Below are 22284 nucleotides of genomic sequence, written 5' to 3' on the forward strand. Positions count from 1 at the left end.
AACAGGGGCCCAAGAGGTCGGGGGCCACACTAACACCTCCAAAACACTTGGAATTGTGCATTATGAAATATTAGACCACAAAGGGCCCATATAAAGTTCTTGCACAGGGGCCCTCTTCTGTTTGTGGCCACCACTAGTTCTACTTTATCAATCGTGGAAGGTATCTGTGAATCCGAGGATGAAAATAAGTGTCGAATAATACCCGAAAAAATATCATGTCCTGTTAAGCATCTTAGAAAGTCCTCTGCAATGCATTTATTACAGGAGTTGTACTACCTTGAGACCGTGTCATGCAGAGTTTTTGCAGCTTTTTTTCTGCAGCCAAAACCTGCTGTCTTGGCAAGAAAAACACTGCATCCAAAAGTGTTTTTACAGCCTTTTTTGTACTTGGTTTTTATAGCGTTTTTTAGGGTGCGAATTACATGTGAGTTTTTTCTACACTGCATGTTTAATAAATTTAGTTTTATTGGCCTAAAACACTTTAAAAAATGCAGTGAAGAACACCATTGTGTTTTTTTTCCACTTTCTCATTGCTTTCTATGGGCAAAAAAAACTCTGCAAAAACAGTGAAAAAATTGTCACGAGACAGATTTCAAAAACTCAGTCTTCCAATACAATCAGGAAAAAAAAAGCAAACGTGTGCATGAGATTTCTGAAATCTCATTGCTTTTGCTGGTTTAAAAAGTAAAAAAGGTTTTAAGTTGCAAAAAAAACTGCAAAAAAAAATGCTGCAAAAACACAATGTGTGAACATAGCCTAAAGAATTATTTATATGCCCTATGCACAAAACCCCCTGTGATCCTCAGATTGGAGTTTTGAAACCTCAGTAATGGGGCTCTATGAGCCAAATTCTTGAATTGATTGGAGGTATACAAGCATGACCTCCACCCCATTCATTTTCTATTGGAAAGACGAGCACTGCATTCAGCTTTTTCAGACAAACTCATGGACAATGAATGGAAAGGAGGTGCGTTGAGGTGCATTGAGCGCATGTGCATTGCTCCATTCAAAATAGGCTCCCAGCAAAGGAGGGATCCATTTATGGTGGGATCCCAAGAAGAGTCTCAGAGATTGGACCCCCAGCAGTCAGCAAGCCTCCCCTAGCCTTTGCATATATTATTTTTTTGCAATAACTCTTTAATTATATGTAATACACCAATAATGATTATTGCAACTTTTGAGAAAATTCATACCAGCTTGAACTAGACCAAGTAAAGTCCGTTTGCACCGCGGCACCAGGGGTATGTGTTTTATGCTGCGCTGGTTTTCCAGGTGTGGACATAGTGCTGATATTGCGTTTCACGTAAACAGCGGCATATCAAGAGCTGAAACATGGTAAATATTAAAGAACTGCCAGCTAGATATGTAATTACTTTAGCCATTAATCACAAAGGATTCTTCAGCTCAAGCACCAACATAAATTAAGTCTGTAATAATTTAGACAATTATGATTATTTCATCTACTTCTTAAGATCCTCTAATCACGTCATTCAGATCAGTATAATTTGATTCCAAGAAGTTCTGAACCCTAAGAGCCGGTTGCAACTTGTTAGAACTGCAATAAATTAAATTCCATGTGAGGTGATTTTTTTTCCCCTCAAAATTGAGCTATAAAAATGTATGTCTTTTCCTATTAGTGTAGAGTAGACAGCATTATTAAGAATGCAACTGTTGAAAAATGGAAAGGGTTATGAAAATCTATATTAACTAGGAGTATGATTCTCGCTTAGCCCGGTTTCACACGTCAGTGGCTCCGGTACGTGTAGTGACAGTTTTCTCACGTACCGGAGACACTGACTCACGTAGACACATTAAAATAAATGTGTCTCTGCACATGTCAGTGTGTTTTCACGGACCGTGTGTCCGTGTGCAAATCACGGAGACATGTCAGTGTTCGTGGGAGCGCACGGATCACACGGACCCGTTAAAGTCAACAGGTACGTGTAAACACATACCGCACACGGATGATGTCCTTGTGCTGTCCGTGTGCTTTTTTTTTTAAGTCATAGGGTTAAAATAGAAAAAAATTGTTTCAATACACAGACACACGGACAGCACACGGACAGCACATTGACGATAGACACGGATAGCACACGGATGGCCTACGTGCACACATGGACACACGGACACGGATAGCCCCGGGACCGTTTCTTCCGGTACTGGAAATATCTGGACGTGTGAGACTGGCCTTAGGGTGCGAAAGTTCCCAGGTTAAAATCCCGGATGAGCCCTGCCCTTTCTCTGAGCTGCTAGGAGGGATAGCTAACACTAGACACTAAGGCTATGTGCACACGTTCATGTTTTTTCGCGTTTTTTTCGCGCTATAAAAAGACGAAAAAAACACTCACATTAAGCATCCTATTTTTAGAATGCATTCCGCATTTTTGTGCACATGCTGCCTTTTTTCTGCGGCGGAATCACATTCCGGAAAAAAACGCAGCATGTTCATTCTTTGTGCGGAATCGCGGGGATTCCGCACACATAAGAATACATTGATCCACTTACTTCCTGCATGCGGCTATGCCCAGCATGCGGGAAGTAAGCGGATCATGTGCTGATGGTACCCAGGGAGGAGGAGAGGAGACTCTCCTCCAGGTCCTGGGAACCATATAATTGTAAAAAAAAAAGAATTAAAATAAAAAATCATGATATTCTCACGTTCCGGCGTCCCCCGGCAGGCTTCCCGCTCCTCGCGACGCTCCGGTCCCAGTAATGCATTGCAAAAATGACCTGTGATGACGTAGAGGTCTCGCGAGACCGTACGTCATCTGGGGTCATGCTGCAAAGCATTACTGAGACCGGAGCATCGCGAGGAGCGGGAAGCCTGCCGGGGGACGCCGGAAAGTGAGAATATCATGATTTTTTTTTTAATTATTTTTTTGACACTCTATTATTATTATTATTATTATTTATTGTTCTAGCGCCATTTATTCCATGGCGCTTTACAAGTGCGGAGGGGTATACATAATAAAAACAAGTACAATAATCTTGAACAATACAAGTCATAACTGGTACAGGAGGAGAGAGGACCCTGCCTGCGAAGGCTCACAATCTACAAGGGATGGGTGAGAATACAATAGGTGAGGATAGAGCTGATCGTGCAGCGGTTGGTTGATCGGTGGTTACTGCAGGTTGTAGGCTTGTCGGAAGAGGTGGGTCTTCAGATTCTTTTTGAAGGTTTCGATGGAGGGCGAGAGTCTGATGTGTTGTGGTAGAGGGTTCCAGAGTAGGGGTGATACGCGAGAGAAATCTTGTATACGATTGTGGGAAGAGGAGATAAGAGGGGAGTAGAGAAGGAGATCTTGTGAGGATCGGAGGTTGCGTGTAGGAAAGTACCGGGAGATGAGGTCACAGATGTAAGGAGGAGACAGGTTGTGGATGGCTTTATACGTCATGGTTAGGGTTTTGTACTGGAGTCTCTGGGCAATGGGGAGCCAGTGAAGGGATTGACAGAGGGGAGAGACTGGGGAATATCTTTTACTATTGATGCTGCATAGGCAGCATCAATAGTAAAAAGTTGGTCACACTTGTCAAACACTATGTTTGGCAAGTGTAACTAACCTGTCAATCAGTTTTCCAAGCGATGCTACAGATCGCTTGGAAAACGCTAGCATTCTGCAAGCTAATTACACTTGCAAAACGCTAGTGTTTAGCGGGAAAACGCATGCCAATTCCGCATGTGATATACCCGCAGCAGGAGTTGCAAAATTGCCACTGAAATTTCCGCTTTAAGCATATACACCCAAACATTAAGACAACAGAGCACACGTTGACTCCGTTCTGCATAATTATAGTCAATGGCCTATCTTGCGGGGGGAGGGTTAGGACTTAAGCCCCGACAGGGACCAATTGTAGCAACAAACACTATGTCAACCGACCCTAATCCATCTCCAGCTGAAGAGATACTAAGACAGATTTCTGGAAGTGATGCAGGTCTTTGTCTCTCTGTTCTAGTTTCTTGTCATAGAGATAGCAGTCAGCTCATGGCAGGACAGCTGTTGGATGAGGGCAAGAACAATGTATGCTGGGAAATTAGGAAAGTTCCATCTCTTATAGTGCTGGTAGAATGTTAAAGTAAAATAGATGGCAAGTTATAGAACATGAGAATCAGATCAGATTGCTGTACATATTGGACTGTATATGTGAACCAAAAGTAGTTTAACTCGTGGGGGTTATGGCAACAGGATCACGCTTTTCTACAGGCTTTGTATGATTTTATCGGATTCTCGCCCTGTAAGAACGCAAATCCTAATAATGATAAAATAGGAAATAACTACATGTGCAGTTTAAGAAAGTGTTAAGTCTTAGTATATTCCAAGTGTATATATTGGTTATTAGTCTTGTGCGTTGAAAATGTAATATTGAGGTAAGTGCTCTTTTATTTAGCGTGTTACTGGACTATGTAGGATCAGTTCCACTACTTTTGTTAGGCGTAGGTAGACTTATGTCTCTGTTATGGTTTCCTGCATCAACAAGTAGGCAGCTCTTGACACTCCCTCCCTCTCACCAATGATCTCCTGCTCTAAAACCCATGAACCACTCTATTAACCGAGGCAGCACAAGCTGCGCATTCATCCTGAGCTTTAGGTTGCCAGAGAAAACAAACCATAGAGAGAGCTAAAAAATATTGTTTACAGGGACTGGACTGACTGTGCTGTTCTCTGAATTATCTGAGGCCAAGTGAGGTGCATACAATTTAGAGGTCAGCCCTTGTCACTAGCCCTAAGACTATTCTTGTTTATATAATACCCTGTACATTAAAGTTGATTTAGGACAGTGTTGTTTTTTTTATACAAGATTTCCATCTTAATGTTGCGTAAAGGTTTGTTCAGTTGCTTTAAGATTTGACTTTGAAGTCTAAGCCTTGTCAATCCAAGTTTTTCTGCAACTTTACTGTGAGCCAAGATTGGGCATCTGGATTTTTTACTGAATCATATCGACAGACCACATATTTTTCAGGAACGTTAGCTGTTACAGCAGTCGGACCAGGATATACTCAGCCATCTTTAATGTATAAGGTGAATCAACAGTACCTATAAATATAGGAAAATAGTCACTCTGACTTTAATTGTAAAACATGAACCAGTCTGGTGTTTTGTGCATATTTTCATTCTGAAAGTGTCTTTTGGGTGAATTTTGCACTTCAAGTAATGTAACATGAAGCTCATCGACCCCAAAGTAAAATCTTCCACAAGGCCCCCAACTATCACTGGTCTTCAAAAGTATTGGTGTTACACACCTGTCGTGAGTATCCTGGGCTCGGCTTCCTTCACGTCGGTCTTCTGCCATCTTTTGTGCTTCACGTCGCGTTTTGCCGGTTGCCCAGTGTGGCTCAGTGACGTCATCTCCATGAACCTATTTAAGCCCTATTAGGACTCTCACCTGTGTCTTTGGATTGAGATTCAAGACTTTAGTTTGGTTTATTTCAGCTTTTGTATACACCGTTCTTAACTTGCTTCAGTCCCTGCTGATTCCTGAGTGTGCCACATCCTCGCTCCCCACGTGTCGTCGTGTCAGCTTCATCAACCCATGTATCCATCCAGATCTGAGTCTTAGTGAGTCCAGTTCACAAGATGAGCGTCACAATTGGACTTCTAATATGAGCCAAAGGCAGCTTTTATGCCCTTCTTGATTCAGGGCCCAACTGTGACTGAAACTCTCTCCTCTTTATGGCTACACCTTTGTACCTTTGTGTACTTTCATCACCATAAGTCTCATAATTAAAATTTTAATTATTTGAGATCTCCGTACCATAAAGACGCACTCTATAGGACCACTTTGACAAGCAAACAATCTTGGAGGCTCAGTATTTCTTATGCATGGAAACTTCTAAATCACTCTGATATACTGTGAATTATAAAGTGGTACTATTCTACTTTTTCCTACAATTAATTTTTTTCCAGTGAAGTTAATCCTAGTGCAGTGATGTTCCAGTTTTTGTTTCATAACAACACATTTACAGACTAGAAGGTTTCCTCTGGCTTAATCCCTTTGTGCCCAGGAAAATTTCTGTTTTCAGGTTTTTCAGTTATGGAAACAAATCAGAGAATGAATAGTTATTTAACCATTATACTATTTCTAGAGTTTTAACTCGGGGTGAGAGATCAACATCATGGTCCTGGATTGTGTGATGTTCCATTATAACAAAATGGAAGCGAGTGAAAATACTGAACTTATAAGAAATAATAAATAGTAATTGCATTGTTGTATATTCTTGTGCATTGTATTATCCTGTGTATTATCCTGTGCATTGTATTATTCTTGGAAATTTAGAAACTGTGAAACCAACTACTTGGTACCACTTTATTAAAAGATTTTTTTTTAATGGTGGTTCTCTTTTAAATAGTCTACCCAAAGTTTATTAAAACAAAAGATCTTTACTTTTCTTTTGTTAACACATATGATTGATAGCTTAATGGAGACCTAAGGCACAAACACTTGGTGGATGCAGTTTACTCTAGAAGCCAACTTGAACAGTCTTTGGAGTACAGTACTTGTAACTCTTTCCTGTAGTCCCTGATAGCTTTCCAAAAGCCTCTGATCTTTGTCACCTCACACTGACTTCTAAACAGCGATGCTTCACCTTTGTTTGTAGAACTTGTAATACTGTAACACATCAACTTTGCAACAAAACTTTCAGTATGGAGGAGGGTCACTTCTATGCATGGCCCTTTTTCTATAAACACTCCTACTACAGTGGTGCATAGTCAATGGCACCACAGGACTGAACTAACCAGACTTCACTACAGGTCTCAGAACAACGAACTCCCTACTACATGCTGTTCCCAATTCCTTCCTGGCTGATGTCTAACACTGCATCTCACCTAAAGTCAGCTGTAGCTTCCCCTGGGTATAGGTCTATCACCATTCAATCTTCTTTGGCTTCCCTGCTTCCTAATGTCACTCATATTCCCACAAACTCCCTGTAGTGACCCTTTCCAGGCTGACAATGTGCCCAGCGACACTGCTTCAGTGGCAGATTGTGCTGAGTTTCGCAAGCTGCTGCCTTTCACAGCTAGACTAACCAAGACCACAACTCTCAAGGGATGACAGATCTCTAAGTTATCTCTCTATCTGCTTAGGCTACTTTCACACTAGCGTTGTGCACTGCACGTCGCTATGCGTCGTTTTGTAGAAAAAACGCATCCTGGAAAAGTGCTTGCAGGATGCGTTTTTTCTCCATAGACTTGTATTAACGATGGATCACGACGGATTGCCACACGTCGCAACCGTCGTGCGATGGTTGTGTCGTGTTGCGTCGGTCCGTCGCCACCAAAAAACGTTGCATGTAACGTTTTTTGGTGCGTCGTGACCGTCTTTTCCGCCGCGCATGCGCGGCCGGAACTCCGCCCCCGCCTCCCCGCACCTCACAATGGGGCAGCGGATGCGTTGAAAAACTGCATCCGCTGCCCCCGTTGTGCGGCGCTTGCACAGTATGCGTCGGTACGTCGCAACGTCGCATTGCGACGTGCGTCGTACGACACTAGTGTGAAAGTAGCCTTATAGTGACACTCTCCAGGCTTAGCCACATAAGGGTGATAACTCTTGTTCAATGGAGCTCCCGAGAAGAGCTAGTTGGACTATGGGCAGACGTACCATTGGTGCAACATGCGCAGCCGCACAGGGCTCAAGAGCTAAGAGGGCCCACTGCTTTCCCCAAAGCAGGTGGAATTGTGCTTTATGAAGAGATATTGGACTGCAAAGGGCTCGTATACTATTCTTGAACAGGGGCCCTCTTCGGTCTGTGTCCACTTTTGAGTTGGACCATTGTGCAGCATTTCCACCAACCTTGCATCACATTCTGTCCATGTTCCAATCCATTTCCTTCTGCGATAGACAAGCGACTTCTGCCACCAATGGTCCAACAATGAACAAGCCCACACTGGCCTCCAGTTCACTTACTCTCCTCAGACGGACAAGCTCCAAGCTAGAGACTGCACAGACCAAATGCAGGTTACTGTTTGCACTGTGCTCCTTTGGTGCAAGTCCCTTTTATTAGGCCCTCTGACACTATTCCAGTCTTGATGAAGAGTATACTGGAGTAAGACGCACCAAATTCAATAAGAGGCGTACACCTCAATGATTGTGGCATATCTTTCGGCTGCCATTCGCCACCACAAGGAATATACTCCTTCCCAGCTAACATGCACCCACTTTTAAAAAATGACTGGAACACCAAACCTTCGAGCAGTGCAACAACTCTGCAACAATTTAAACAGTTTTATGGTAGAATTCTGTTGAAAAGTGTTTGGTGAATCAACCCCAAAGTCTTTGTACCTTAAAAAAGGGAAAAGGTATGTTCAGTGCCCTTACAAATTCACATAATATTTTATTAAAGAGAAAATACTTATTGTCAGTTAATGCGCTAGCATAAATCAATGTGCTTCATAGAAAGCATATAAGCATTATGAAGGACAAGACAGCAGGTCATAAATGGAACAAATTGGACCTCGCATTCACACCCTCTAGAAATGTGTAAGATAAATAGCTGTACTTCAAGAACCCTCAAAGGTAAATAATTGAACTGCAGGGATTAACATTTATTTTCACAATACAATCCCCATAAGATTCCTCCTGTCAGTCTGTGTTTTAAATGCTATGCATTATGTAAAACCCAGTGTGCTTCTGCAGATTGTGTGTTTAGCACATCAGCACTAAATTAATTAGGCCAATAAAACAGCTTTAAGCTCCATTGGTCCTGAGTAGTCTTCAGTTACCGCGCGTCGCCATGGTTACGGTGCTGATAATATACATGTACTCATGTGATACACAACACAGATCCATAGGAGTCTCATATGGCATTTGCTGAGGGAACTGTGAAGAGGATTAGGAGCTGTGATCTGCACTCACAATGAGGGTCTCTAGGGACGGTGTAAGCGTTTAGAGAACAGGCTTAGTAAATATAAAGGTTTATTCTATATTGCAGCAGTGTGTTTCCTGCACACAGTATTTCAGTATCAACAGGAGACTTAAAGAGGTTGTCCAGCCTTAGGCTGCAAGTCTGTAGTCACCTCATGAAACTGAAGCCTTGTGAACCCTCATATTGCACGCTGTGAATATTCTACGGTGCTGGCACCGAGAGTGGCGGGTGCGTGACTGCAAGTATGCGATTTGCATACATGTGGTCTTGTGCCGATGAGAAGTGCGCAGCTTTGCTTAATGCAAGTGCATTGATCGAGGCCACCATATGTCTAGTCTGAATGTAACCGGGACCATGCAAATGACATACTTGCAGTCGGAGAATCCCCAGTGTGCAATGCGCAGGTTGTGAGAATCACAAGTCTGCAGATACATTCAGTGACCGTATTCTTGCAACCTATGGCTGGACAACCCCTTTGAGGTTTATTTCCTTTGAAAAAAGTATTGCGAATATTTCACGATAAACTTTCAGACTAAACAGGCTCCTGATCACCAACTAACAAAACACTCATTTATCAGGTGAAATGAGCTTTTGCGCTGCACATAAGATCCTCGTTCTCGACAGCACAGGACTCGCACTGCCAAGAACAATGGCAGCCTATGTGCCCGGATTCCTTTATTATTGATTGCTTAATGGACATCCTTAAGATTAGACTGCCTGTGTAAACAGCCTAGTAGTTGACCGTGGATTGGTAAATATTTCATGATCGCGGTAGGTTATTGCCTCTGGTCAGTGTTAGCGTTGGCGGAACGCACTGAGTATATATATGTATTATTAGGTGCGTTCGCAACCCGGGGTCTACAGTGCAGGAGAGGAACCTGCTGCAGGCAAATAGCGGCACTATATGGCGGTATAAGCAAACTCTGTTAACTCCACAGAGTCACTAGGAACAAGATGCTGTGCCCTGTTAACCTCACAGAGGTACACAGCTACCAACCAGAGCAAACTGTGGTCATGCAGTCAGCGAAAACAGACAAACAACTCCTCACCGGAGGTGCCGGTATTCTAGTGGCTTATTTCAGCCAAGGCCCTGAGTACACTTATACAAACTCCTCACCAGAGGTGCCGGTATTCTAGGAGCTTATTTCAGCCGAACCCTAACCACATCCAGACATGACCACACTGGCGCTGAGCTCATAGACATTGGTTTGATACTAGCGCATGGCCGTGCAGCCATGCGAACCTTTTATAGCTGCAGCAACTTCAGGACCTTCCTAGAGGAAGGAGGTGCTACAGTACCTGAGCAACTTCAGGTCCTTCCTAGAGGACCAATGGAAGCTGCTGCAGTATCTGAGCATGTGACCCCCGACCTTCAAAGAGAGGTCTTACCCTGGGCATGCTCAGAAGGGGAAAAGCAGGACTTAGTCCCAGAGACGTCTGCTCGCCGCTGATCAGTACTGGCTACATAGGCAGAGCCTGGAAGAACAGTAGTAACCAGTCGCCCAGTATCGGCCTGAGCCAGATGCTGGGACCGACGTCTCCGCTGAGCAGGCTCCACTGCAGCTGGAGAAGAATGGGAGACCGCAGCGGAGGTGGTTCGAGATTCCCCCTGTGCAGAGGCGGGAACTCGACACCTAACAGTCAGTTTGTGTAAATGAATGCTTAGACTTCGTTCACCACTGAATCTAAGCCTCCATTGCTGATTCCACTATTTTTGCACAAAGAAATAGCTCAGAATGCTGCATTATTTCTTCCAGTAAAATGATGGACGCCATGACAGAACCTGACAGACACTGTTTGTGTCCATCATGTAATTTATTCATCAACTAAATTAATTTTATTTTTATGTTCTTATCACTCTAAATTGAAGACTTACAGGGAGTCTGACATTGAGATTCTGGTTTTGGCTTTTATCCAAGGCTCGTTAAAGGGTCAACATTGACTGTTAGGATTGCTACATCCTATAGGTGGCACTAGAGTTCTAGTCCTCTTCCTTTTCTGAAGAGACAATTTGCATATTTCCCAGAGGAGCATTGCAGCTTTAAGTCTCCACATCTCGGCATGCTTAACATGTCACTCTACACAAGGAGAAACGTTACCTCTTGGATATACAAAATGACTCAAAGTAATGACTTAAAGTAAAGCCCAGGTGCTCAGTGACTTATTTAACATCAGAGGTATCAATTAGGAAGATGAGGGCACAAATAGGTGGGAGGGTGCACTTAGTGCCTGTAATTGGTTTTAACAGTTTTTTTGTGCTGACATTCTACCTTTAAAAAAAGCCTTACCTGTACAACAGAAGAGGGAAGTCTCCTGATCTCTGGGTACATTGTATAATGTATAGACCCATCAGAGTGTTTTTTTCTTGTTGTTTTCTTCAGGTAGACTCACACATTGTGATCAAGATGTGTTACTAAATACAGTAGTAATACAATTTAAAATTGTTGCTGCATAATTTCGTTAGTTTCGGAGTCACAGCAGATTTGTTCATGCACATTTATTTTACATTAAGTGTGTTTAAAAATGTTTGTAATATGGCATAGCCGCTTCTAAGTAGTGTTAAAGGTGTTATCCACGGCTGGACATTTATAACAGCTAAATGGTCCATCATAAAATAAAAAAACATATATTTACTTTGTGATGCAGTCAGTTAGCGGCCACTGATCCGCTCTGACGGAATACTGAAAATTGTAGCTAATCAGTGGCCACTGATTAGTTTTAGGGTTCACATGACTTAAGAATGTCATATGACCTCTGGGAGACTGGGAGCGAACAATCGCTCTAACTGGTGGAGACCTGGGTCCTTATATACCCACTGATTGGTCCAATCAAGGAGTTGAAGCACTTGGTTTATCCTCAAGCACAAGTGGAGTGGTGTACAAGCCCAATAGAAGGTTTAAGGATCCGTAAACCACTCTACTTATCATCAAAGATACACTGAGATTTTTCACCTCTTGATTTGAGCATTCGATATGGGTCTCCAGATCTGGACCCCCACAGATTAACACTAATAAGCAGTGGCTGTAACACATAATAAAAAATATATTTAAACGTTTAGCTAACCTTACAAATGTAACTCCTAACTTTTTACAGAATCTCCATCATCCAGTTACAAAATACTAAACTACAAGAATGTGCTAGTAGTTTTAGTGCCTAGAACATGGTGTTTTGTGAAAGTTATATATAGAAGAGAACAAGTTCTGTTTAACCTGAGCCCCTGGCATCCAGCCTTGCTTTATGGTCACCCTCATTTTGTGTGCACAGTCTGCAGGTCGTCAGCATGTTACTATTTCAGCCTTTCCATACAGAACTATGCTTGGCCAAACCTTTCTGACCTGACATTATGTTTCTTTTCATCGTCTGCAGGGCATGAAGCCAGACAGTTTCTATAAAGTTAAAGTCCCAGAGCTTAAAGAGATCATCGAGGGCTGTATACGCATGAACAAGAATGAAAGGTAAACTCTCCTCAAAAAGATGAGTAACTATACTGACCTGATCAGAGCACAATAGGTGCACAGACTTAGTGGAGAGGTGTGGAGAGGCAATCAGGGAGTTGTCCTTGTGCAATCAAAGGTTCAACTTTGGTGTGAACGTCAGCGAATGATTTTATTTACATTTATTCTCACTTTAAAGCTCTGATGTGGCATCACCTTAACCCACCCCAGAAGTGAATGGAATCTATATACAGTACTTGTCTCAGATAGATGTTACATGATATATTATCGTATATGAAGAAGGACAATAGAGAACAGCTAGAGAGTACTAGTGAGACATAAGTGTTCTAGGTTTATAAAGGTGGCCACGATTAATCTTGGAAAATCTGCTGATTTCATCAACCAATGTCATTCGGCGGTTACCCTGATTGTCCTTCAAGATGTCACAGAAAGAAGGGTTAGACGTGGTGAAATCCAACATGCTTGACCCTTTTTCTGTGACATCGCGGAGGAGAATCAAGGCAACCACTGAATTACATTGGTTGATGAAATTAGCAGGTTTCTCCAAGATGAATCCTTTTGCTTCCGATTCTTTTGTTCTTGATGGAGGTGAGCCGACCCCAAAGGAGTCTGATGGCAACTTATGCCTCTCTTCCCATTCAGAACACATACAAGCATGGCTTAGCCAACAATGCATGGGGTAAATAGAAAGGTCAGAAAGTGTATGTGTGTATGGACAGCTAAAGTGTTCAAAAAGATAAAACCACGTTTTTGTTTTCTGTGTTGTCTGTGAATTATTGTTGTATTTTCTTCACCATCTATTGACCACATAGACTGAGCTAGTTAAAACAGATGAATAAGCAATTTGGAGTTTTCACATTCCTGCTGTTTCTCATACTGTCATTTTACAAGATGTAATCAATAAATGACTATCGACCTTGACAGATATACCATCCAGGATCTGCTCGAACACTCCTTCTTTCAGGAGGACACTGGAGTCCATGTTGAACTTGCTGAAGAGGATGATGGAGTTAAACCAGCCTTGAAGCTTTGGCTAAGGATGGATGACACCAAAAAGTTGCATGGCAAATACAAAGATAATAATGCTATTGAGTTTCTCTTTGACCTTTACAAGGATGTTGCTGAAGAGGTGGCACAGGAGATGGTAAGAATTTTAATAAGCCTACATTTTCATATAGAAAAATTTAATTGAATGGAAACTTTAACCCTTTTTCTCTCCAAAATAGTCAGTTTGTCACCTATTAAGTGGCGATAGAGACAAAGAACATCATCCACTAATGTCGTAAAAATAGTATTTACTAGACTATACTTGTATTTTGCGGTTAACGGTTGTTAAGAGGCCTCACCCTTAGCAGCTATCAACTCTGCAAACTTCCCATTGTTTGGAAGATTGGTTATGATTATGTCATAAATTACTAAAGTTACATCTCAACGGTTACATATATTGTTTAAGTGATTGGGAGATAAACTGCAGTACTGAGCAATGTACAGAGCTGTGGTGTTCAGCTCCATACATTACTTACATCTGGCCCCTACAAGCACATATCAGCTGATCAGTTGAAGTACCAGGTGTCAGGCCACCACCAATCTCATATTGATGACCTGTCCTATGGATAAATTATAAGTATGTTCCTCCAAGACAAAACCGTTAAGGCCACCATACACGTTAGAGAAGCAGATCACGGGGCCCCACAAATTCACAGATAATGTTGGGGTAAAATAAGGATCAGGATAGTTGAATTTACACACCTGATCCTTTTAATGTCAGTGAAGATATATCAAAAATACATGTACAGCTGGAATGAGCAAGTATGTGGTGTATCAAGAGTTTGGGTGAGAAAGCTGTTGGATAAAAGAGTATTCGTCCTACAGATATATAGAGTGTATGGGCTACTTAACAAATCATTGGATTTAAAATTAGCTCTATATATGTCACATGATTTAAGAAAATGTAAAACAGTTTTGATGGAGAGAGATGGATGTAGTGAATTAACAGTGAGTATATTGCTATGTGTTTCCCAGGTGGTGCTTAACTTTGTTTGTGAAGCTGACTACAAAATTGTGGCAAAAGCCATCCGAGACCGGGTATTAGCCATAAAACGTAAGCGTGAAAAGGTGAGACGTGCCCAAGAGGAACTGAAGAAGAAAGAAGAGGAGAAGCAGCAAAGCATTCTCAAGCTTCTTGAGCAGCTGAGAGGCCCTCAAAGCACCACTACCATTACTACTTCTGATGTGGCATCTGGTCCTACATCCTTACCAACAACTTCAGACTCTACTGAGTCAATCAGCAGTGGTACATTTTTGCCTGAACCAGAGGAGCCAGAGGCAGACCAGCATCATCCATTTAACTTCAGACACTCATGTTACTCATCTGCTACATGTAAGCTATATATTTCTGCCATGTATACTGAGCTAATTATTCAAGTAAATGCCATGTATTTATATTTGGTTATACTATGACAGTGTAGGGTTGTAATGGGAAAGTTATTGCTAACTAGTGTAGAATGTTGAAAAGTTGTAGATTGTAAATGGCTGGTTGGATACACATGCCAGTATTGGTCATTTATCCCAAGTGGAGAAGTTACAAATAAAAATGAGTCTTAATCAGTAGAGTGAGGCAAGCTGGTAAATTTGTAAAGATGGTCACTCACATTAGATAGTTATTGTTCCTTGGATGAGGGAATATACATTTGGTAAGCAATCCTATGAAGTTTGCCTGTGACTGGAGTCTTCTGGGTTGAAGTGACACTCCACTGGTCCTTCTCTTCCCAATATCAACTGTCAAGGGAGAGTCGGCGTACCCCATACACGTTAGATGTACAGACGTTACTGTCAAAATTGAAGGGTTTGGGAGTCTTAATTATATCTAAGGGATTGCAAGATTATACCTGGCAAGTTATAGTCGAAATCATTTATTCACAGAATATTTAGTCTAATATGTTTGGGCATCTTAAGGAGGCCGATCTTGTGAAACATTCATCAAAGTTGTTGTAATCTTCAACATGTGGCAAATAAAATGTGTCATGGTTGGAATGTATGGTCTAATCCCATTTCTTATATTTTCTATTTTCAAGTTTAATTAGTTAAGTCTAACTTGACATCTGCTATTTCAGCGGACTGTGAGACAGATGGGTACCTAAGTTCCTCTGGCTTTATGGATACGGCAGATGGGCCTCAAAGACCTTCAAGTGATGCTTCTCAAGAAGATCCCAATAGCCCGCCAGGCACTCAGCCAGAGATATGTTTTCCTGGGGTAAGAAGTACAAGAACTTTAGAATTTATAATCTGATTGCACATTAGTAGTAAAACATACTAAATTATGTATACTTTTAAAGGGGAAATCCAGGACTTTGTTAAAAAAAAAAAAAATGCGCTTAAGCACTGCATGGTGCAGTTCTTTCCCGGAAAAGAGTGGTCTCTGCCGGCAATTCAGATGTTTCTGCTGACGTCAAGTCAACAGAGCGGCTGCTTCTTTTCCACTCTGCTCTGTTGACAAGGAGGGACTGCCGACGTCATGCCGATTGACAGCCGGCTCCCTGCTGCCTAACTGGGGGAGCCGGTGCTGTCAATCAACATGACGTCGACAGTCACACCCCATCTACAGAGCAGCCCGGAAGAAGAAGAGCTGTTTAGTTACCTCAAAGCAGCTGAATCGCGTCAGGAGTAGTTAGTGACCCCTCTGTGCTGGCGGTAGGTACAACAGACAGATAGCTGCCTCTGTCGTGAACTAGCTGCCTGTTACTTTTTTGACACGTAGTAAAAAACAAAAAGTCCCAGACATCCCTTTAACGTTGTAGACTTTTTTTTTTTATTAAACTTGCCGTCGACTGCTTTTGGAGAATTAATTTATTACAATATTTATTGTGAGTTGAGAATGAATTAATCTTTCACGATCTTGTTTTCACAGAGTATTGCAGTAAGTGTGAATTCAGACCTATCTTCTCCTATTGCACCACCTAGTGATGTCTCCTCTCCAGTGGATAGGTGAGCAAACACTTTGGAAAAAAAAATAGATTTAATGGAAGGGTGTTTAGAATTAATAATCAGGCCAAGATTTTCATTTGTTTGCATAGATTTTCTTACACTTTCCTCAGTTTGCTGTGATCTTTGGTGAGGATGAATTTCACTTGCTTAATATCATGTTATAAGCGTGATAAAATATCTTTTCAGTTATGCATCCGATGTGGCCTCAGGGCTCAGTGATGGCTGTGAAGGCCTCTCTCCTGTAGAGCGGACTGTCAAGTCCCCTGTGAAGAGGACTCCTGCTAAACTTCTGCGGCGTAAAGCAAGATCAAGGCTGCGTATAATCAATGTAAGCATTCTACCTGAAGCTCACTGTGCATTTGAAAAACAGTTTTCAGGAGATTTGTAAAATTGATGCAAGACATATTTCTGAAGTAAAGAACCATTGCTGCACTTAGGCTACGTTCACATTTGCGTTGCGTCGGGCGCAGCCGCGGCGACGCATGCGTCATGCGCCCCTATATTTAACATGGGGGGCGCATGGTCATGCGTTGTGTTGCGTTTTGTGACGCATGCGTTTTTTGGCGCAAGCGTCAGGGCGCAGTGGACGCAGCAAGTTGCATTTTTCGTGCGTCAAAAAACATGCAAAAAAAAGGACGCATGCGTCACAAAACAATGCGTTTTGCATGCGTTTTGCATGCGTTGTGCGTTGCGTCGCCGACGCAACGCCCAACAACGCAAATGTGAACGTAGCCTTACTTGCAATGCTTTATGCCTAAAGTGCTCTTCACATGGTATAGCTGTTTAGAACAATCTGACTTTCTATATGAGACACAGTAAAAGATTAGTTTATAATAACTATGAATAGCACTGGTATTTCCATGAATCCACCTTTTACATAGCAAAAATATGTTAATAAAAGTTAACTCTCTAAAAAATAATTAACTTACCGTAGTTATAATTGTGCAGTACACAAGATATTATCAGGTTTTTACAGTCAAATTCTTCTTTTTTTTTACAGATCTCAGATAAAAGTGATCGAGTTGTAGAGTGCCAGCTGCAGACTTATAATGGTAAAATGGTCACTTTCAAGTTTGACCTGGATGGGGATAACCCAGAGGACATTGCAGCAGTTATGGTAAGTAACAGTGTATTCTCAACTAAGGCTATGTTCACATGCAGCGTTTTTTTTTTCCTGCAGCCAAAACTTCCTCTCTGACAGTAAAAATTGTACGTTCAAAATGTATGTTTTGTTGTATTTTTTGCAGGGTTTTTGAGTGTGGATCATATGTGTGCTTTAGTTACATAATATTTTTACTAAAGTTAGTTTTATTCCTCAGAAATGCTGCAAAAAAGCTGAAGCATTGGCATGCTGCAGATTAAAAAAATAATAGTGCTGCAGTTCTCAAGTTCAATAAAAAAAAAAAAAACAAGCGTGTGCGTTAGATTTTTAAAACCTCATAGGTTTTGTTGGTTCTGTTAAAAAAAAAGCCTCTTTTAATCTACATAAAAAATGCTGCATCTGAACTTAACCTAAAGTGTACAGGGAAAATAATATAGTGCAGTAGAGTCACAACATTTTTCCTAAATCACCGCTGGTATCAATGTTCTTGGGGAAATAATTGAGTTGGATAGATAGAGTTCAATATCATCATCATCATCCAAAGTAAGGATTACTAGATTGTCCCAAATCCCAGAAACTTGGGAGTGATGAATTATTTTGATCTCTACGTTGTATACACTGCCTAGAAACACTTGGTGAATCTAACATAGAATTTAGAATATAGAAACTTGATAAATAAAGGATGTCTTCTCTGTAGATTTATTACCCTTCTTAAAGACAGGTAGCATAGCCTGATGAAGTTATATCTGGTCCTGAAACGCGTAGCCTCAATAAAGTGACTGTGAGCCAAGGAAAAAAGAAAAATAAAATTAAGCTTCCTGGATCATCTGGTAAAACGCATTTGCTCCGGGGTCATATTTGTGACTATTTTAATTTTTCTATAATACATTTTTTTTAATTTTATTTGATGACCCTGGAAGCTGGATGTTTTCTTTTTTTTCCTTATTGCCTCTCATTGCACTACAAACTTCTGTGCTTCCAAATACTCCAGTGGGTAAGCTGACTTTCCCTTTCTTATATAGCTACTCATGAGCCGTCTGTTCTTCCAGCAGCGCCCAGGGGTTCCTTGTTTTTCTTCCACACCTTGCTTAGACTTTAGAAATGCTAACTCTTTATCTATATGAGACACAAAAATCCAATTTTGAACTAAAATTTTAAATAAAAAAAAAATTGCTTCTGACAGTCAGACCATTTTTATTTTACACCTGTATGAAGTATAATTGCTTTTTTAAGAAAAAAACAGACTTAAATGTGATCATGCATCTTTGCCTTGTCTTGTGGTAGTAGAATACTCACATTAATACCTGGGTTGAACAGTGACACCTGTATAAATAGCCCTCATGTACGGTATGGACAGTATTTTACTGTTTCTCTCCAGATACAGTGCCTTGCGAAAGTATTCAGCTCCCTGGAACTTTTCAACCTTTTCCCACATATCATGCTTCAAACATAAAGATACCAAATGTAAATTTTTGATGAAGAATCAACAAGTGGAACACAACTGTGAAGCTGAACGAAATTTATTGATTATTTTACATTTTTGTGGAAAATCAAAAACTGAAGTGGGGCGTGAAATATTATTCGGCCCCTTTAACTTACCGTAATACTTTATTGCACCACCTTTTGCTGCGATTACAGCAACAAGTTGCTTTGGGTATGTCTCTATCAGCTTTTTGTACATCGAGAGACTGAAATTCTTGCCCATTCTTCCTTGGCAAACAGCTCGAGCTCAGTGAGGTTTGATGGAGATTGTTTGTGAACAGCAGTTTTCAGCTCTTTCCACAGATTCTCGATTGGATTGAGGTCTGGACTTTGACTTGGCCATTCTAACACCTGGATACGTTTATTTGTGAACCATTCCATTGTAGATTTTGCTTTATGTTTGGGATCATTGTCTTGTTGGAAGATAAATCTCCGTCCCAGTCTCAGGTCTTTTGCAGACTCCAACAGGTTTTCTTCAAGAATGGTCCTGTATTTGGCTCCAACCATCTTCCCTGTCCCTGCTGAAGAAAAGCATGCCCAAACCATGATGCTGCTACCACCATGTTTGACAGTGGGGATGGTGTGTTCAGGGTGATGAGCTGTGTTGCCTTTATGCCAAACATATCGTTTGGCATTGTTGCCAAAAAATTTGATTTTGATTTCATCTGACCAGAGCACCTTCCACATGTTTGGTGTGTCTCCCAGGTGGCTTGTTGCAAACTTTAAACAACACTTTTTATGGATATCTTTGAGAAATGGCTTTCTTCTTGCCACTCTTCCATACAGGCCAGATTTGTGCAGTGTACGACTGATTGTTGTCCTATGGACAGATTGTCCCACCTCAGCTGTAGATCTCTGCAGTTCATCCAGAGTGATCATGGGCCTCTTGGCTGCACCTCTGATCAGTCTTCTCCTTGTTTGAGATGAAAGTTACAGGGACGGCCGGGTCTTGGTAGATTTGCAGTGGTATGATACTCCTTCCATTTCAATATGATCGCTTGCACAGTGCTCCTTGGGATGTTTAAAGTTTTGGAAATCATTTTGTATCCAAATCCAGCTTTAAACTTCTCCACAACAGTATCAGGGACCTGCCTGTTGTGTTCCTTGGTCTTCATGATGCTCTCTGTGCTTCAAACAGAACCCTGAGACTATCAGAGAGCAGGCGCATTTATACGGAGACTTGATTACACACAGGTGGATTATATTTATCATCATTAGGCATTTAGGACAACATTGGATCATTCAGAGATCCACAATGAACTTCTGGAGTGAGTTTGCTGCACTGAAAGTAAAGGGGCCGAATAATATTGCACGCCCCACTTTTCAGTTTTTGAATTTCCACAAAAATTTTAAATAACCAATAAATTTGGTTCAACTTCACAATTGTGTTCCACTTGTTGTTGATTCTTCACCAAAAATTTACATTTGGTATCTTTATGTTTGAAGCATGATATGTGGGAAAAAGTTGAAAATTTCCAGGAAGCCGAATACTTTCGCAAGGCACTGTAGTGATTTACTAAAATAAGAGATGCTGAATATTGTACGCTATAGCTCTCTCACATGCACAGCAGTAGCAGTATCTGTGTGTGTCTCTGCCTCCTCTCTCTGCGGCCGCTCCTTCCTCTCCTTTTTTTACTTCTATGGGCAGCAGCTGTATGCGGCCCTTGCAGTAAACTTTATTGTCTATGTTCATTTCTTCCTCTCAGATAATGGAGTTACCAGTTAAAAAAAGCAGGGTGATCAGTACAGGAGACAGAGGGCAGGAGGAGAGAACTCAGATAAGTGGAGAAAGAAGCAGATTTGTTGCAGATTGTTATCTTTGTGCAGTGATTTACGGAAAGTCGATAAAATTGAAGGCACAATCTAAGCTCAGAATGCCAGGTGGGCTGGCACACTATGCAACTTTGTATCCTGTAAAATGTCTGCCTATAGAGGAAAGTTTTCTTCTTCCAAAAGGAAGAGCAGTTCTACCACCTAAAATGGTTAATACTGTACATACAACAATAGGTGTGTTTATGGACTTTTGTAAGCTGTTGCTTTTTCAGCAGAGATCCAGTTTAATTTTTATAGTGTAATTAGAGCCAAAGTAAAAACATAGGATAGAGACTTAAGTTTCTTTCTGGTTTTTTTTTTCCCCACCTAGGTAAACAATGAGTTTATTATGCAGTCGGAAAGAGAGAGCTTCACCAATAGGATAAAGGACATCATCCACCGTGTGGAGACACTCCTGAAAAAAGAGACTAATGGAGAAGATGACATTGATAGGCTGACTACTGGTCCATGCAATGCCTCTCTGCCTAATTTACAGGTATGTGAGACTCCATGTATTTATCAATGATTTTAAAGGTAATGTTGACAAACATTTGAGATTGCATAACCATAATGATAAAAAGCATTAGATAGATTCAAGTGAAATCATAAGTGATATATTAAAAGAGCACTTCCATCAAAGTTTTTTCCTCTTAATATATCATATTCATCATATTACGGTATATAGCATTTTGTACTTACAATTGGTCATTTTGCCTTTCTACAGAGCTATTTCTTCTGTTTTCACTGTTCAATGTAGAAACAGGAAGTCTCATGTCCCAGCATTTATCATTCCCCTCTTTACCGCCTGACCCAGCTGCTCCCTCCTCCTCCTGCTAGGGACTTTTGCAGTGACTTACGGCTCATACATGGAAAATTAACCTCCTGTTTCTACATAGAGCTTAGAAGGATTCAGCTAGTCAGTTTTTAATCATGTCATGTCATAGGCCTAATGGAAAAGAGAAGAATTAACTAAATAGACAGGCAAAATCAGAAATTGTAAGTATATAGTGTTATTTGATGATGTGATTCTGAGTCACTTCCTATGGAAAAGCTGTGAATACGTCATAAACGGATGGAGGAGACAAAGTCATAATCAAGTAATCAGCAAAATACAAGGAACTATCCACACTTAAGGCTGAGTCACACATAACGATATCGTTAACGATATAGTTGCAACGTCACGCTTTTGGTGACGTAACAACGATCCCGCTAACAATCTCGTTATGTGTGACAGCGACCAACGATCAGGCCCCTGCTGGGAGATCGTTGGTCGTTGGGGAATGATCAGGACCATTTTTTGGTCACTGATCACCCACTGTCATCGCTGGATCGGCGTGTGTGACGCCGATCCAGCAATGTGTTCACTTGTAACCAGGGTAAATATCGGGTTACTAAGCGCAGGGCCGCGCTTAGTAACCCGATATTTACCCTGGTTACCATTGTAAAAGTTAAAAAAAAAAACAGCACATACTCACATTCTGATGTCTGTCACGTCCCCCGGCGTCCACAGGGTTAAAACTGCTTTCGGCAGGAGCGTGTGTCAGCGCCGGCCGTAAAGCAGAGCACAGCGGTGACGTCACCGCTGTTAC

The 22284-nt window shown here is 41.3% G+C and overlaps 1 protein-coding gene across 2 annotated transcripts in view; it reads left to right on the top strand.

The window, feature by feature from the left end:
* Nucleotides 1-22284, top strand: part of WNK4 (WNK lysine deficient protein kinase 4) — a 177570-nt gene that overhangs the window by 125935 nt on the left and 29351 nt on the right. For both annotated transcript variants that reach the window (XM_077252009.1, XM_077252010.1), the window contains exons 5-12: nt 12227-12315; nt 13240-13459; nt 14338-14695; nt 15429-15568; nt 16223-16299; nt 16486-16627; nt 17300-17416; nt 21027-21191. In XM_077252009.1, the coding sequence (XP_077108124.1) occupies nt 12227-12315; nt 13240-13459; nt 14338-14695; nt 15429-15568; nt 16223-16299; nt 16486-16627; nt 17300-17416; nt 21027-21191 (1308 nt within the window). The remainder of the gene's footprint in view (nt 1-12226; nt 12316-13239; nt 13460-14337; nt 14696-15428; nt 15569-16222; nt 16300-16485; nt 16628-17299; nt 17417-21026; nt 21192-22284) is intronic.

This window comes from Ranitomeya variabilis, chromosome 4 (genome assembly GCF_051348905.1).
Source record: "Ranitomeya variabilis isolate aRanVar5 chromosome 4, aRanVar5.hap1, whole genome shotgun sequence".
Taxonomy (NCBI): Eukaryota; Metazoa; Chordata; class Amphibia; order Anura; family Dendrobatidae; genus Ranitomeya; species Ranitomeya variabilis.